Here is a 19,136-nt window from a genome sequence, read left to right as displayed (position 1 = left end):
TGCCAGGGAGAATGGACCCTAAACAGAAACGTATTCAGAGTAATAACAAGAGCATGGGGTATACCTCAAAAATAGATCTGTTTGCCACAAGAGGCAACAGACAGGTAAAAAGGTTCACTTCCCTGAACTTCATGGATTATCCAGACATGTTGGACCCTCTCCACCATCCTTGGAAGTTCAAACTGGCATACGCCTTTCCTCCAATGTCTCTGATTCCACTAGTGATCAGGAAGATCAGGAGGGAACAAGCAAGGGTAATCCTCATTGCACCCTTTTGGCCAAAGAGACCGTGGTTCTCTTGTCTCCAGAGCATGTGTCTATGTGATCCAAGGATTCTTCCATTAGACAAGGAACTGCTGTTCCAGGGGCCCTTCTTCCTCCCACAAGTGAAAGGGCTTCACTTGACGGCGTGGAATTTGAGCGGCAGTTAAGTTCAAGGGGGTTTTTGGAACAACTAGTAAACACCCTGTTACTAAGTAGGAAAATATCTACAACCCTAATATATAGTAGGGTATGGAATAAATTCTTAAATTTCTATACAATACCGTTCACTAACCAAGTTCCGGTGACACCTATCCTAGAGTTCCTACAAAAAGGTAGAGAATTAGGATTATCGGTAAACACCTTAAGAGTTCAGGTCTCAGCGTTAGGAGCCCTATATGGATGCAATATAGCAGCTAATAGGTGGGTCTCCAGATTTATAAAATCTTGTGAACGAAGTAATCCGGTCCATATTCCCCGTCTACTTCCGTGGGACTTAAATTTAGTACTAGAGTCCTTAACTGGCTCCCCGTTTGAACCACTAGATTCCATACCTCCGAATGTTCTAACGTATAAAGTAGCCCTATTGGTAGCCCTAACCTCAGCTAGGAGGGTTAGTGACATCCAGGCCCTATCAGTAGACCCACCTTTCTTGCTAGTATTTCAAGATCGAATAGTCCTAAAACCTGATCCCTTATATCTCCCTAAGGTGGCATCCACCTATCACAGATCTCAGGAAATTTTTCTCCCTTCCTTTTCTTGATTCCCCTGTAACCCCAGAACAACATGAGTTCCACACCTTAGGGTACTGTCACACAGTACCATTTTGATCGCTACGACGGCACGATCCGTGACGTCGCAGCGATCGTATGATTATCGCTCCAGCGTCGTAGACTGCGGTCACACGTTGCAATCACGGCGCTGGAGCGATGCCGAAGTCCCCGGTAACCAGGGTAAACATCGGGTAACTAAGCGCAGGGCCGCGCTTAGTAACCCGATGTTTACCCTGGTTACCAGCGTAAACGTAAAAAAAACAAACAGTGCATACTTACATTCCGGTGTCTGTCCCCGGCGTTCTGCTTCTCTCCACTGTGTAAGCGCCATAGCCGGCAAGCACAGCGGTGACGTCAGACGTCACCGCTGTGCTCGCTTTCCGGCTGGCAGACGCTCACACAGTGGAGAGAAGCTGAGACGCCGGAGGACAGACACCGGAATGTGAGTATGTACTGTTTGTTTTTTTTACGTTTACGCTTGTAACCAGGGTAAACATCGGGTTACTAAGCGCGGCCCTGCGCTTAGTTACCCGATGTTTACCCTGGTTACAAGCGAACACATCGCTGGATCGCTGTCACACACAACGATCCAGCGATGTCAGCGGGTGATCAAGCGACGAAAGAAAGTTCCAAACGATCTGCTACGACGTACGATTCTCAGCAGGATCCCTGATCGCTGCTGCGTGTCAGACACTGCGATATCGTAACGATATCGCTAGAACGTCACGAATCGTACCGTCGTAGCGATCAAAATGGTACTGTGTGACAGTACCCTTAGATGTCAGAAGAGCCATCCTGACTTACATAGAGAGGTCTCAGACGTGGAGGCAGAGTAGGGCTCTGTTTATCTCCTTTCAGGGCCACAAGAAAGGACATGGGGTTACAAGAGCTACCATATCTTACATAGTTACATAGTTATTATTAAGGTTGAAGGAAGACTGTAAGTCCATCTAGTTCAACCCATAGCCTAACCTAACATGCCCTAACATGTTGATCCAGGGGAAGGCAAAAAAAACCCATGTGGTAAGAGTAAGCTCCACCATGGGGAAAAAAATTCCTTCCCGACCCCACATACGGCAATCAGACTAGTTCCCTGGATCAACACCCTATCAAGGAATCTAGTGTATATACCCTGTAACATTATACTTTTCCAGAAAGGCATCCAGTCCCCTCTTAAACTTAAGTAATGAATCACTCATTACAACATCATACGGCAGAGAGTTCCATAGTCTCACTGCTCTTACAGTAAAGAACCTGCGTCTGTTATTATGCTTAAACCTTTTTTCCTCCAGACGTAGAGGATGCCCCCTTGTCCCTGTCACCGGTCTATGATTAACCCTAGAATGCGTGACCATAGAAATCTACACTATTACGTACCTGGGGCCTTTGAGGCCTGTTTTCAAATAACATGGAATAACTAAAAAAAAATTTTTTTTCAAAGTGATTTGAAAATAAGCATGCATTCCCACTAGCTCTGGGGTCCGCCTGGACGGGATTTCGTAATGGATCTGACCTCCTGGTGACCCCGGCTAAGGCTGGTAGAATGCGTACCTGGGGCCTCGCAGGCCTGTCAGGTTACTTTTTTATTATTTTCTGTAAAACTACTTTAGTTACAATTTTGAAACTCTAGGTATTTCTCAGCTATATAGTTGTTAGTAATTTCCAGTTGTTCGTATATTTTTATGTTATAGGCATTTCGTATAGCAACGCTTTTTTTGTAACTACCCCATATTCACGTACCTGGGGCCTTTTAGGCCTGTGTGCAAATAACATGGAATAACTCAAATAAAAATACTTTTCAAAGTTTATTTTAAATTTGCAAAGTAAGGATGCATTCCCACTAGCGCTGGGGTCCACCAGGAGGGGATCCGTAATGGATCTGACCTCCTGGTGACCTCAGCTAAGGCTGGTGGAATCCCGGCATTCCATCAGCCTTAGCTGGAGTTACCAGGAGGTCAGATCCATTATGGATCCCATTCTGGTGAACCCCAGCGCTACTTGGAACATAGCCTAAGATGTGTATAATTCCCCCCAAAAATTATGTACATAAAACAACAAAAATGTAACTAAACAGGCACGCCCAATATATTCACTCAGTACAATTTTTTATGATGGATACATTTTTTCTTATAAAAAGTTTTTACATAAAGTCTGTAGCAAACTTGGTGCAGGAATATTTATTTTCCACTTTACATATTCCCCCGACAATTCTTGCATATTATTTTTTCTTCAGAATGTTCCCTGCATACATTTTGTCCGCAAGTAGAACAGAAACGCTCCGATTTTCTTTCTTTCTTTGCTGGACAAATATAGCAGCCCTTTCTTTTTTTTTCTCTTTGCTCTGGCTGTTCCTGAAAGCATATTCCACATCGGATCATTGCCTCTGTAATTTGCCTTGATAAGCATTTTGTGCTGCTTCTCTCTAGCATAGTAGGCATCAAAAGTTCATAACAAAGTTCTGTCAAAAATATACGTCTATTGTCCTTCCTGTTGGCATGGAATTCTGGATTAGTTTGACAATAAACTATAGCTATTGAGGGATGACACATCAAGGATATTGGAAAAAAGGGCAACAGGCCAACGTTTAGTCTGCCTTTTACACGAATATTCAGTAATCATTTCGTCCATCTTGTCGACACCTCCTTTTGTCTTATTATAATGAAGTATAATTTCAGGTTTTTGTTTCCTGTCATTGGTGTCAATACTTTCATCGTGATGCATTGTGCTCAGTAATATCACAGATTTTTCTTTCTTGGCTTTATAGGACACCATTGTTGCCTCATTGCAGAAACCGAATACACTCTCGTAGATTGGTCGCTGTGCATTGTGCTTCATTATTGGTGGAATTTCGCGGCGGTTTGGTCTCATTGTACCAACAAGTGTTAGTTGTTTCTGAAGCAAAAAATTGGCCAGTTCTAAATTAGTAAAATAATTATCCATAGTGATATTTTTTCCAGAATGGAAAATTGGTAAAGCTAGTGTTTTCACTATGTTGGAACATAGATCTTTCTGGACTGGAGCGTCAGCTTCTTTTCCACAGTAAATCATGCCATTCATCCCATAATAAGTTGCTGAATCGCACATCTAGAAAATTTTTATGCCGTATTTAGCTGGCTTACTGGGCATATATTGGATAAATTTGCAACGTCCCCTAAAGGCAAGAAGTTGTTCGTCCACTGTCACATATTCGCTAGAATTGTAAAGTTTGTAACAGTTCTTGATAAAAAGATTCCATATATAGCTATTAGGCGCTAATTTATCGGTTGCCAACCTCACAGGCCGAGTTCTCTTTTCATCAAAACGAATGCATCTCCGAATAGCCTCAAATCTATCTACGGACATAGTGGCTTTGTAATGTGGATCTGCAAATGGGTTCAGAAATAACTCTCTGATTGGCACATCATATGATTTAGTCGACCCTGCCAGAAGAGTAAGGCCAATATAGGCATATAGTTCCTCTTTAGTTAAATTTTTCCAAGTTTTTTTTTTTTCCGAAGCAATACGTTTACCTTCCACATTCGTACACAAAACTACCTCATCTGCAATATCATCTGAAACAAATTTACTGAAAACATCTTTTTTGGACATGAATTGGGAAATTCCGACAGCTCCTTGAGGAACTCTAATAATGTTATGTGATGGGGTGCGTGCATGAGCCACAGCAGTACTGTTCCAAAAAACATTTGTTTTAGATGTTCTACTTGCACATTCTGCTGGATCCATTACTTCTTCATCATCTGAGGAATCGCTGGACGATGAAGTTGATACATTAGCTGGTGGAATATACTCTTCATCCGACAAAGAAATGTCACTGTCTTCATCACTATTGAAAATAATCGCCTCAATTTCTTGGACAGTCAATCCCCTTGATGTAGACTGTGCCATTGTAATCTTAGATGTGAGTAAACTAAAATGAAAAGTAAAAAATAAAGATTACAATCAGGCTTGTGCACTATACACTGTGTGTGCTAAGACTTTGTTAGTGTTTGTGTGCTTAGGGTAAAGTACAGCCCCCCTACTCTTACCTTCAACAGATCACTTTCTTGTAAGTGCAGTAGAAACCTCTGGTTTTGGAGCTCAGAAAGGTTCTTTGTTACAGACCAAAGAAAGCTGACTTCTTCCTCCAAAGTCTCTCCAGCAACTAGGATTTAGGACTAAAGGACCTGTACTGACATCATAATCACGTTACTTTGTGAGGGGAAACTCCCTTCCAGGATCACATTACCATGTCAGGCAGAATCCACACTCTTCCCAGCAACAGCCATCGACCAATAGTCATAAAGACTGAGTCATAAGTTCTTCCCCAACAACAGTACAGACAAAAAGACTGAGGAGTACATGTAAACCAAAGCAGGCCTCAAAGGCCCCAGGTACGTGAATCTGGGGTAGTCACAAAAAAAGCGTTGCTATACGAGATGCCTATAACATAAAAATATATGAACAACTGGATATTACTAACAACTATATACCTGAGGATTACCTTGAGTTTCAAAATTCTAACTAATGTAGTTTTACAGATAATAGAAAACAAGTAACCTAGCAGGCCTGCGAGGCCCCAGGTACGCGTTCTAGGGTTAAAAAGATCATCAGAAAGGTCTTTGTACTGTCCCCTCATATATTTATACATTAACATAAGATCACCCCTTAGCCTTCGTTTTTCCAAACTAAATAGCCCCAAGTGTAATAACCTATCTTGGTATTGCAGACCTCCCAGTCCTCTAATAACCTTGGTCGCTCTTCTCTGCACCCGCTCTAGTTCAGCTATGTCTTTCTTATACACCGGAGACCAGAACTGTGCACAGTATTCTAAGTGTGGTCGCACTAGTGACTTGTATAGAGGTACAATTATGTTCTCCTCATGAGCATCTATGCCTCTTTTAATACATCCCATTATTGTATTTGCCTTTGTAGCAGCTGCCTGACACTGGCCACTGAATATGAGTTTGTCATCCACCCATACACCCAGGTCCTTTTCATTGACAGTTTTACCCAGAGTTTTAGAATTAAGCACATAGTTATACATCTTATTACTTCTACCCAAGTGCATGACCTTACATTTATCCCCATTAAAGCTCATTTGCCATTTATCAGCCCAAGCTTCTAGTTTACATAAATCATCCTGTAATACAAAATTGTCCTCCTCTGTCTTGATTACCCTGCAGAGTTTAGTGTCATCTGCAAATATTGAAATTCTACTCTGAATGCCCCCTACAAGGTCATTAATAAATATGTTAAAAAGAAGAGGGCCCAATACTGACCCCTGTGGTACCCCACTGCTAACCGCGACCCAGTCCGAGGGTGCTCCATTAATAACCACCCTTTGTTTCCTATCCCTGAGCCAGCTCTCAACCCACTTGCACATATTTTCCCCTATCCCCATTATTCTCATTTTATGTATCAACCTTTTGTGTGGCACCATATCAAAAGCTTTTGAAAAGTCCATATACACTACATCCACTGGGCTCCCTTGGTCCAGTCCAGAACTTACCTCTTCATAGAAGCTGATCAAATTAGTCTGACATGAACGGTCCCTAGTAAACCCGTGCTGATACTGGGTCATGAGGTTATTCCTCTTCAGATACTCCAGTATAGCATCCCTTAGAATGCCCTCCAGGATTTTACCCACAGTAGAGGTTAAGCTTACTGGCCTATAATTTCCGAGTTCAGTTTTTGTCCCCTTTTTAAATATTGGCACTACATTTGCTATATGCCAGTCCTGTGGTACAGACCCTGTTATTATGGACTCTTTAAAGATTAAAAATAACGGTCTATCAATGACTGTACTTAGTTCCTGCAGTACTCGGGGGTGTATCCCATCCGGGCCCGGAGATTTGTCAATTTTAGTGATTTTTAGATGCCGCCGTACTTCCTGCTGGGATAAGCAGGTAACATTTAATTGGGAATTTTTATCACTAGTCATATTGGCTTCCATGGGATTTTCTTTTGTGAATACTGATGAAAAAAAGTCATTTAGCATATTGGCTTTTTCCTCATCCTCATCCACCATTTCACCCAGACTATTTTTAAGGGGGCCAACACATCTTGGTGGATCAGAGAAGCAATCTGTTTGGCCTATAGGTCAAAGGGCGAAATTCCTCCAGTGGGGATAAAGGCACATTCAACAGGAGCCATGGCTTCCTCCTGGGCTTCCTCCTTGGTCTACACCTTCTACCTTCTACCTTCCACAACCATTATAGACTTGATCTATCTACATCTTCTGATCTAACCTTTGGTAGAGCTGTTCTTAGTACAGTAATCCCACCCAGATAATGACTCTCTGAAAATTTCTCATGTGGGGTGCTGTCGTGGCGAAGGGTAAAAAGCCGGATTACTTACCGGTAATGCTCTTTTAATGAGTCCACGACAGCACCCATTTATTACCCTCACTAAATTATGCACAGCTCTTTCTTTTAAGTTCACGAATAATGGTTGTATAGAGTTTAAGAAATTGATATTGCTGAATAAGAATGAATACTAAAGCTTTTGCGGTTCCCTTTTTATACTCTGTAAACTAAACTGAGGAGGAGGGGGGACCGCCTCCTTTTATTCTGTAGGTTTCCTGTTCGTATGGGCGGATCCCTCTCTGTCATGTGGGGTGCTGTCGTGGACTCATTAAAAGAGCATTACCGGTAAGTAATCCGGCTTTTTTGTTATTGCTCTTTGTCAACACTAATCTGTGAAGATGGAAATAATCAATTTAAGACTAAATATCTGAAAAGAAAAAAAAAGATTTTGCAAAAATCATGACAGATCTTTAAAGTGTTTTATATGCTAAATTTATTTGGGGAGACCTGTTGAGTGGAGAAGTATTGCTGATGTCCGATGGGGAAAAACATGCACATTAGTTATGCCAGATACAAGGAAAACTGTTTTGGTGGCACGTTGGGTAGGTACCTTTTTAATATCCGCTAAGTTCTGACCTTTTTAAAGGGAACCTATCACCCCGTTTTTTTCGGTATGAGATAAAAATACTGTTAAATATGGCCTGAGCTGTGCATTACAATAGTGTAGTTTGTGGACCCCGATTCCCCACCTATGCTGCCGAAATACGTTACCAAAGTAGTCATTTTCGCCTGTCAATCAGGCTGGTCAGGTCGGATGGGCGTGGCTTCTTCCCCCAGATATTGCGTAGTTTTCCGTTGGTGGCGTAGTGGTGTGCGCATGTCCAACGTCCCCAATCCTGCACGGGGGGGTGAAAATAGCAGCGATGTCCGTTATTCCATTGGTGGTCGGTGGGCGCGGCCATCTTCCTTTGGCCGCGCGTGCGCAGAAGCGGCGCTCTGCTGGCCGCGGCTTCAGGAAAATGGCCGCCGCGATCTCCATCTGCGCACGCGCGGCATCCCGCGGCCATTTTCCTGAAGCCGCGGCCAGCAGAGCGCCGCTTCTGCGCACGCGCGGCCAAAGGAAGATGGCCGCGCCCACCGACCACCAATGGAATAACGGACATCGCTGCTATTTTCACCCCCCCGTGCAGGATTGGGGACCTTGGACATGCGCACACCACTACGCCACCAACGGAAAACTACGCAATATCTGGGGGAAGAAGCCACGCCCATCCGACCTGACCAGCCTGATTGACAGGCGAAAATGACTACTTTGGTAACGTATTTCGGCAGCATAGGTGGGGAATCGGGGTCCACAAACTACACTACTGTAATGCACAGCTCAGGCCCTATTTAACAGTATTTTTATCTCATACCGAAAAAAACGGGGTGATAGGTTCCCTTTAACAAGCCATGCTAAATGACCTGATACTTGACTTGCCCAAAAACAAGTGAGTATTGTTCTCCCATATTAACTATACTTGTAAATCTCTAAAACAATTCATATCTTATGAAACATCCAATCTACATTCTTTAACAGGGTATATCCGCATCTCTGCCGGGCTGTTCGACACTTTGTAAGACAAATTGGAAATGTCCCGATCAATAAAGAATTCTATGTTGCATTCTCTGACTTTCCGTCAAGACAAAAGTAAGATTTTTTTTTTTTTTGAGTAGTAAAAACGGGGGTTTGATCTACATTTGACAGAAATACTATATGCAACAAATGTTTTCAATGTTATATCCTTTCTAATAGGATACGAGAACTTAGTTCTTTAAAAATTGGAACTTTGCTTCGTATTAGGCTACTTTCACACTAGCGTCGGGAACAACCCGTCGCTGCGCGTCGGGCCGACGTTCCCGACGCTAGTGTGGTCTCCGCCGCACAACGGGGGCAGCGGATGCATATTTCCCACGCATCCGCTGCCCCATTGTGATGTGCGGGGAAGTGCGGGGAGGTGGGGGCGGAGTTCCGACTGCGCATGCGCGGTCGGAAAAAGCGGACCGTCGGGAGCAAAAAACGTTACATGTAGCGTTTTGTTTTCCCGACGGACCGCTACCATACGCCCAAACGCCGCCAAACGCATTCACCGTTTGGAAATGCGTCGCAAATGCGTCGCGAATGCGTCGCTAATGTTACTCTATGACGAAACAACGTATCCAGCAAAAACTTTTGCTGGATGCGGCGTTTCGCAAAAACGACGCATTTGCGACGTATTGCAGTTAACGCTAGTGTGAAAGTAGCCTTAGCGGTCAAGTTGTGAGGACTCATCCAGTTCATCCAGAACTTGTCAGTGGCACTTTTCTATGTATGGATTGCCAATCGGTAGTAAAAGATGTGGAACAGCAGTTCAAATATACACAGCCAACTATATGCAAAAATCCAGTTTGTGCCAACCGTCGCAGGTTTACACTGGACACGAATAAATCACGATTTGTTGATTTTCAAAAGGTATGTTTTTTTGTTTGTTTTTTTTCTTAAAGACCATCTACTCACCTTTTTTATATTCAATTATAGGAATCAAAATAATTTACTTGAATCTGAACACCAATTAGTGTTAGACTTTCCAAATTGATTCATAAATTGCAATTTAACATGTTCAAATAAACTAATACCAATGCTTTTGAATGTATGGTATATGTAGTTAGAAAAACGTACCAGCATTTTCCTCAATGGCTGCATTCTGATCACCACCAAATATCTTCTAAGTCCACTTTGTAGGCAAATGTGTTAAATTGTTCCAAATGTTGCCAATATTTTATAATTCTGTGGTTTATAGGATTGAGATATCAGTCTGAATAACCAAATATAACTGTTTGTTTGGAATGACCGTACCTAAATGATCCTTTGCAAAATTATTTTCACTAATAACTATATGGCTTTCAGTTGCTACAATAGACCCTGCATGCTTGTGAGGTATTTTTCCTACAATGGAAACCTCCTGAATATAGTTAGAAGTGATGCTCCTGCTTATAGCGATCACATTAGTTATTTGTCAATGCAGGTTGGCATCCTGGTGGCCTAGATATACCAAAAGTTTTACATCCAAAGAGACAAACAGATATCTGTAAAGCAATGGCTGATTTAACAGCAGGTCATGCTTGCATTTAGCAAGATATGTATACGTATAATAAATGCTTGTGTGTATATGTGTATGTGTGTGTATATGTGTATGTATGTATATATATATATGTATGTATGTATGTATGTGTATGTATATATGTATATGTATATGTGTATATATATATATATATATATATATATATATATATATATATATATATATATATATATATATATATATATATATATATATATATATATATATATATATATTAGATGGTGGCCCAATTCTAATGCATCGGGTATTCTAGAATATGCATGTCCACGTAGTTTATTGCCCAGCCACGTAGTATATCGCCCAGCCACGTAGTATATTGATCAGCCACGTAGTATATTGCCCAGTGACATAAAATAAACATATACTCACCTTCCGAAGTGCCGTTGAAGTCCTGGCGCCTGTGTACGGTGCACGCGGCAGCTTCCGGTCCCAGTGTTGGTATGAGCGCAGGACCTGTGATAACATTGCGGTCACATGACCGTGACGTCGTGGCAGGTCCTTCTCGTGCAGGACCTGTGATGACGTCGTGGTCACATGACCGTGACGTCATGGCAGGTCCTTCTCGCGCAGGCGCGCAGGACCTGTGATGACGTCGTTGTCACATGACCGTGATGTCATGGCAGGTCCTTCTCGCATAGCATCCTTGGTACCGGAACCTGCCGCTTGCACTGCCGAGGGCACCATGCCACGTCGGCGGGTGAGAATAACCTTATCTTATCTAATCTTATTTGTAACATTAGATCATTTTACTATTGATGCTGCATACGCAGCAGCAATAGTAAAAATTTGGTCACACAGGGTTAATAGCTGCGTAACCAGAGTGTGTTACACCACGCTCCGGTAACGCTGGCATTAACCCTGTGTGAGGGCTGAATGGAGGGCAGTATGGAGCGGGCACTGACTGCGGAGAGTAAAAAGCAGCCATTTTGCAGCCAGACTGTGCCCGTCACTGATTGGTCGTGGGCGTTTTGCCATGACCAATCAGCGACTTGGATTCCTGTCATGATTCCCCAATGGCATGGGAACATCAGAAACACAAAAATAACAGACTAGCTCTCGGGTGATGGAAACTCAAGCTGACCGTGACCTAAATCTACCACACAACTAACAGTAGCCAGGAAGCATTCCTACGGCTGCCTAGATGCCATGCGCCAGCCGGAGAACTAACTACGCCTGGAAGAGGAAGGAACAGACCTGGCTTACCTCCAGAGAAATTCCCCAAAGATGATAGTAGCCCCCACGTATATTAACGGTGAGTTCAGAGGAAAAGACATACACAGTATGAAGGTAGATTTAGCAAAGCGAGGTCCACTTACTAGATAGAGGAAGGATACAAAAGAGGACTTCACGGTCAGCTGAAAAACCCTTTCAAAAAACCCATCCTGAAATTACTTTAAGACTCCTGTGTCAACTCATGACACAGGAGTGGCAATTTCAGTCCACAAGAGCTTCCAGTAACAGGAAATGACAAAACTGTAAACTGGACAAGAAAAACAAAACAATAAGGACAAGAGTCCACTTAGCTGATCAGCAGACTAGTAGCAGGAACATGCAACTGAATGGCTCAGGTTACAATGATGACCGGCAAGGAAGTGACTGGAGAGCAAGGCTAAATAGGGAACTCCCAAAACTGATGGAAGCAGGTGAGCTGAGGCAGAAAAGCACACAAGTCTCCAGTACCACCAGCCACCACCAGGGGAGCCAAAAAGCGGATCACAACAGTACCCCCCCCTTAAGGAGGGGGCACTGAACCCTCACAAGAACCGCCAGGGCGACCTGGATGAGCCCTATGAAAGGCACGAACCAAATCCGAGGCACGAACATCAGAGGCAGTTACCCAAGAATTATCTTCCTGACCATAGCCCTTCCATTTAACCAGGTACTGGAGTCTCCGCCTGGAAATACGGGAGTCCAAGATCTTCTCTATAACGTACTCCAATTCACCCTCAACCAGCACAGGAGCAGGAGGCCCAGCAGAAGGAACCACCGGCACCTCGTATCTCCACAACAACGACCGATGGAACACATTATGGATAGCGAAAGATGCCGGAAGGTCCAAACGAAAGGAAACAGGGTTAATAATCTCCAAAATCCTATAGGGACCGATGAACCGAGGCTTAAATTTAGGAGAAGAAACCCTCATTGGGACAAAACGGGAAGACAACCACACCAAGTCCCCAACACGAAGGCGAGGACCAACCCGACGCTGGCGGTTAGCAAACCGCTGAGTCCTCTCCTGGGACAAATTCAAATTGTCCACCACTTGTTCCCAAATCCGATACAACCGATCCACCACAGCATCTACTCCAGGACAATCCGAAGACTCCACCTGACCAGAAGAAAAACGGGGATGAAACCCCGAATTGCAAAAGAAAGGGGAAACCAAAGTGGCAGAACTGGCCCGATTATTAAGAGCAAACTCCGCCAACGGCAAAAAGGCAACCCAATCATCCTGATCCGCAGACACAAAACACCTCAAATACGTCTCCAAAGTTTGATTAGTAGCCCCCACGTATATTAACGGTGAGTTCAGAGGAAAAGACATACACAGTATGAAGGTAGATTTAGCAAAGCGAGGTCCACTTACTAGTTAGAGGAAGGATACAAAAGAGGACTTCACGGTCAGCTGAAAAACCCTTTAAAAAAACCCATCCTGAAATTACTTTAAGACTCCTGTGTCAACTCATGACACAGGAGTGGCAATTTCAGTCCACAAGAGCTTCCAGTAACAGGAAATGACAAAACTGTAAACTGGACAAGAAAAACAAAACAATAAGGACAAGAGTCCACTTAGCTGATCAGCAGACTAGTAGCAGGAACATGCAACTGAATGACTCAGGTTACAATGATGACCGGCAAGGAAGTGACTGGAGAGCAAGGCTAAATAGGGAACTCCCAAAACTGATGGAAGCAGGTGAGCTGAGGCAGAAAAGCACACACAAGTCTCCAGTACCACCAGCCACCACCAGGGGAGCCAAAAAGCGGATCACAACAGATTCCATGACAGACAGAGGCCGCAACCAATGAATATCCGTGACAGACAGAAAGACAGAAGGGGACAGATGGAAGTGACCCTTAGACAATTATATAGTGTACTAGATGGTGGCCCGATTCTAACGCATCGGGTATTCTAGAATATTTATGCATAGTGTAAAGCACAGCCCATGTAGTATATAGCGCAGCCCACATAGTATATAGCGCAGCCCACGTAGTATATAGCGCAGCCCACGCAGCACATTGCGCAGCCCACGCAGCACATTGCACAGCCCACGCAGCACATTGCACAGCCCACGCAGCACATTGCACAGCCCACGCAGCACATTGCACAGCCCACGCAGCACATTGCACAGCCCACGTAGTATATAGCAATGTGGGCACCATATTCCTGTTAAAAAAGACTTAAAATAAAAAATAGTTATATACTCACCTTCCGTTGGCCCCGGATCCAAGCGAGGCATTTACCGATGCTCCTCGCACACTCCGGTCCCAAGAGTGCATTGCGGTCTCGTGAGATGATGAAGTAGCGGTCTCGCGAGACCGCTACGTCATCATCTCGCGAGTCCGCAATGCATGGAGCGGTCACCGGAGCGTCGCGAGGAGCGGGAAAGACCGGTTCTGGATCCGAGGGGCCGACGGACGGTGAGTATATAACGATTTTTATTTTTTTATTATTTTTAACATTAGATCTTTTAACTATTGATGCCGCATAGGCAGCATCAATAGTCAAAAGTTGGTCACACAGGGTTAATAGCAGCGGTAAATGACCAATCAGCGACTTGGATTTCAATGACAGAGGCCGCGACCAATGAATATCCGTGAAAGACATAAGGACAGACGGTGGCCCGATTCTAACACATCGGGTACTCTAGAATATGTATGTATGTATGTATGTTGCGCTGTGAGTGGTGTTTAAATCCCGCACAAATATCGCTGATCGGTCGCGGCCGGCCGGGAGCAACCAATCAGCGAAGCATGTCTCAAATCCCGCACCAATGCGTGGGACGACTGCGTCTGTCTGGGGTTGGGGGCGCAGGATGTCGGGGATTCTGGACGCAGGATGTTGGAGGTGTGCACATGCTTGGCGTAGCCGCAGCTCTGCTCCCTCTTCCCGGCGCCCCTACTTCTCACTCGGGCACCTCTGCTCCCTCTCCCGGGGGACTCTGCTCCTTCTCCCTGGCGCCACTGCTTCTCACTCAGGCGCCGACCCTGCTCCTTCACCCCGGCGCCCCGGCTCTCCGCACATGCAGGACTCCGGGTGCCCGCACGCAATAGGTAGTCACAGGCCGGCGTCCTCGCAGTGCCCTCTGCCCTCCACTCTTTGCCCTCTCCCCTCCACTCTTTGCCCTCTCCCGGTCCCCAGCTTCCTCACCGCCTCCCTCGCTCACCCGGGCCGGTACACGCACTGTCCGGGGGACCCTGCTCCTTCTCCCCGGTGCCCCAGCTCCCGCGCCCCGGCTGTCCGCACATGCAGGACTCCGGGTGTCCCACACACAATATGTCGTCACAGGCCGGCATTCTCGCAGCCCCCTCTACCCTTCACTCTTTGCCCTCTCCTGGTCCCCAGCTTCCTCCCCGCCTCCCTCGCTCACCCGGGACGGTACACGCACTGTCCATACGCCTCCACGTTCCCTCCTGGTCGGTACACTGTCCCGCTCCTCTCTCCTGTACATCGTCAGAGATGGTGGAGACCACACCCTTTCCTGGAAATCCCGCGTAGCTGATCGGTCGCGGCCGACTGGGCCCTGACCAATCAGCGACACAGGATTTCCGTTACAGACAGACATCATCTCGCGAGATCGCAATGCATGGAGCGGTCACCGGAGTGTCGCGAGGAGTGGGAAAGGCCTGTTCAGGATCCGAGGGGCCGACGGACGGTGAGAATATACCTATTTTTGATTTTTTTTTAAATTATTTTTAACATTAGATCTTTTTACTATTGATGCTGCATAGGCAGCATCAATAGTAAAAAGTTGGTCACACAGGGTTAATAGCAGCATTAACGGAGTGCGTTACACCACGGCAGAACGCGGTCCGATAATGCTGCCATTAACCCTGTGTGAGCGGGGAGTATGGAGCGGCCATTTTGCCACCGGACTGTGCTCGTCGCTGATTGGTTGTGGCTGTTTGGCCATGACCAATCAGCGACTTGGGATTTCTGTTACAGACAGACAAAGACGGAAGTGACCCTTAGACAATTGACCCGATTCTAACGCATCGGGTATTCTAGAATATGCATGTCCACGTAGTATATTGCCCAGCCACGTATGACAAAGGTTAAAAAAATAAAAAATAAACATATACTCACCTTCCGCAGGCGCGTTGTAGCTGTGTCGCCTGTGTGAACAGTAGTGTTCATGAATTGTACTTTCATTGTCTGTTACGTAATGTGCAAGTTGTTGAATATTGTCCTGGTCGTGCCTTAGTTGGTAGAGCATTCGTTTTTTATGAATTTGGCAATCATGTTGTTCCTGTCGTACAACAGTTTGTTGTGGTGTCTCCTGTTGGCAACGTTGTCTGTGAGATTCCACATCCTGGGCTTGTCTGGCGGCAGTTTTTTGTGGTGTCTCCTATTCTCGATGTTGTCGTTTTCTTGCTGCTGCTTTTCTGTCATCCTCATTGGCTTATTTTTGTTTACGACCCATTCTAAGATAGAAACACAGGGAGATGTCGCCCATACAGGGAGACGCAGGCACACACCCTACACAATGGCGGCACTTGACAGCAGTGGAGGACAATGATGATTCCAGAATTCGCGGCAGACTGTGCCCATCGCTGATTGGTCGAGGCGGCTTGCCTCGACCAATCAGCAAGGCGGGATTTCCGAGACAGACAACTAGACCCTTAGGGTACCGTCACACAGTGCAATTTTGATCGCTACGACGGCACGATCCGTGACGTCGCAGCGATCATATGTTTATCGCTCCAGCGTCGTAGACTTCGGTCACACGTTGCAATCACGGCGCTGGAGCGATGCCGAAGTCCCCGGGTAACCAGGGTAAACATCGGGTTACTAAGCGCAGGGCCGCGCTTAGTAACCCGATGTTTACCGTGGTTACCAGCGTAAAAGTAAAAAAAAAAAAAAAACCGTACATGCTCACCATCTGATGTCCGTCCGGTCCCTTGCCGTCCGCTTCCTGCTCTGACAGATCCGGCCGTACAGTGAGAGCAGAGTGCAGCGGTGACGTCACCGCTGTGATCTGCTCTCACTTTCCGGCCGGCAGACAGTCAGAGCGGGAAGCGGACGGCAAGGGACCGGACGGACATCAGATGGTGAGCATGTACGGTTTTTTATTTTTTTACTTTTACGCTGGTAACCACGGTAAACATCGGGTTACTAAGCGCAGCCCTGCGCTTAGTTACCCGATGTTTACCCTGGTTACCAGCGAACGCATCGCTGGATCGCTGTCACACACAACGATCCAGCGATGTCAGCGGGTGATCAAGCGACGAAAGAAAGTTCCAAACGATCTGCTACGACGTACGATTCTCAGCAGGATCCCTGATCGCTTCTGCGTGTCACACTGCGATATCGTAACGATATCGCTAGAACGTCACGAATCGTACCGTCGTAGCGATCAAAATTGCACTGTGTGACGGTACCCTTAGACAACACAATGGCAGCACTTGACAGCAGTGGTGGACAATGCCCGTTGCTGATTGGTCGAGGCCTCGACCAATCAGGGGCACGGGATTTCCAGGACAGACAGACAATTAAACCCTTAGACAAATATATATATATATATATATATATATATATATATATATATATATATATATATATATATATATATATATATATATATATATATATATATATATATATATATATATAATCAAAAAAAGAAAAGCAGCACAAACCAAATAGAAAAAAGTGGACTTTAATGCCTGAACGGCGTGGCAATGTTTCGGATACAAAAATCCTTTTTCAAGCAGTGAACACATGAGTGAGACAGCCATTTATACAAAACACATACATATCCAATTATAAAATTCATTATGTGTAATATTATAACCATAAATAAACTGTATATATTAATTTAACAGTCCATAAAAAAGTGCATCCATGTGAATAGCGGTAGCCTTACTAAATCCATTAACAGTGAACGTAGTATATTGCATATTCCGTGATTATTCTTTAAAATACATTTAATGAGCAATTAATAAAAAACCAGGTGTCCCTATCCCAGAAATCATGATTACAAAGAACTTACATAAACATTACTTCACCATGCAACACACGGTCCTCGGCGTCATACTGCATATGTCAATGACACCATGTCAAAGACCCATAATGCACAGCTGCGCAATTGCGCAGAAACACCATGAAGATCGCGGCGCCATGTTGCTAAAGGGAAGAAAGTCACACAAGGTGACGGATCTCCACAACCATTAATATAAAAAAAAAAAAAATACGTAAAAAAATACAACCGCCCTGCATCTCCAGATTCATCGGACATTTAAAAAAAAAAAAAAAGAGAAAAAAAATAAGAAATGGCAACGGAAGTAAAATATAGGACAACTAGATATTCATTCTTTTTCTGAAAAGGGTACAAGTGTGTCGCCAGATTTAAAGGGCCAAGGCATAAGCCCAAAGATGTCATAAGGTTTGAGGAAAACCCCACGTTCAAGTAGGGCATCCCATTCCCCAATATGGATACAGAGACCTTTGGAGGCGGATACCCCCCCGCATTTCTCCAATCCAATCAATGACACAACTCGACCCACATTCTTGGCAAAATCACACACACCCCAATAAAAATATTTTAAACATAAATAAAGACACAAAAAGATTACTCCCAATATTCAACATTTATTTTTTATTATATTTTTTATACCATTATACTTACTCTCCATCCTCATATTTAATATGTACTATGTAACCAAGGGATCAGGAGATGCACGGACTGAAAAAATATACATAAAATGGAATATATACATAAGGAGATCAGCCACTTCATGGACACAAAAAATCCCTTGCAACAATATTCATTTCAAGAAAGGGACACCTGGAAAAAGGAAGAAAAAGAAACAAATTACCATTTTTATCCAAAATTCAACAAATTTTGAATCTATAAAATAATATACAGTTTGGGTTTCTTTCTCCGTATATATTACATAACTTGGCTAAGTTTAAAGTCTACATTAAGGCCATAAGGTTTCAAGGTATTTAACCTTGTTATCCACTCTAATTCTTTTCTCTTTAATAAACGCACACGGTCACCCCCTCTTCTTTGAATCGGTACCGTATCAATAATACGGAGCCGTAACTCCCTTTCCGTGTGTGATTTTTCCACAAAATGCTTGGAAACGTGCAAATCCATGCGTTTCTTCCTTATGGTATGTCGGTGTTGATTAATTCTCGTCTTACAATTACATGTAGTCTCACTGACATAGCACAAGGAACAAGGACACTGTAACAAATTAACAAATTCTGAATTGCATGTCAAAAAATGCTGAATCTTAAATTCCTCATTAGTAATAGGATGAAAAAAAATTGTACCTTTTGATCATCAGATTACAATCAATACATGACAAACATAGATAACAGCCCTTTTTATTGAGGCCAGTAAGTGTAATTTGGCCCTGTTTCTTAAAGGAACCTATATCTGATTTAATCAGGGTGGAGGCAATGGTACGATTTTGTTTATATGAAAAAA

General features: G+C 44.2%; 1 protein-coding gene across 6 annotated transcripts in view; it reads left to right on the top strand.

Annotated features, from left to right (window-relative positions):
• Positions 1 to 19,136, top strand: part of LOC143782201 (maternal DNA replication licensing factor mcm6) — a 544,832-nt gene that overhangs the window by 106,554 nt on the left and 419,142 nt on the right. For all 6 annotated transcript variants that reach the window (XM_077269402.1, XM_077269399.1, XM_077269397.1 and 3 more), the window contains exons 3-5: positions 8,898 to 9,008; positions 9,114 to 9,161; positions 9,608 to 9,809. In XM_077269402.1, the coding sequence (XP_077125517.1) occupies positions 8,898 to 9,008; positions 9,114 to 9,161; positions 9,608 to 9,809 (361 nt within the window). The remainder of the gene's footprint in view (positions 1 to 8,897; positions 9,009 to 9,113; positions 9,162 to 9,607; positions 9,810 to 19,136) is intronic.

This window comes from Ranitomeya variabilis, chromosome 6, assembly GCF_051348905.1.
Source record: "Ranitomeya variabilis isolate aRanVar5 chromosome 6, aRanVar5.hap1, whole genome shotgun sequence".
Taxonomy (NCBI): domain Eukaryota; kingdom Metazoa; phylum Chordata; class Amphibia; order Anura; family Dendrobatidae; genus Ranitomeya; species Ranitomeya variabilis.
This window is presented reverse-complemented; position numbering and strand designations above follow the sequence as displayed.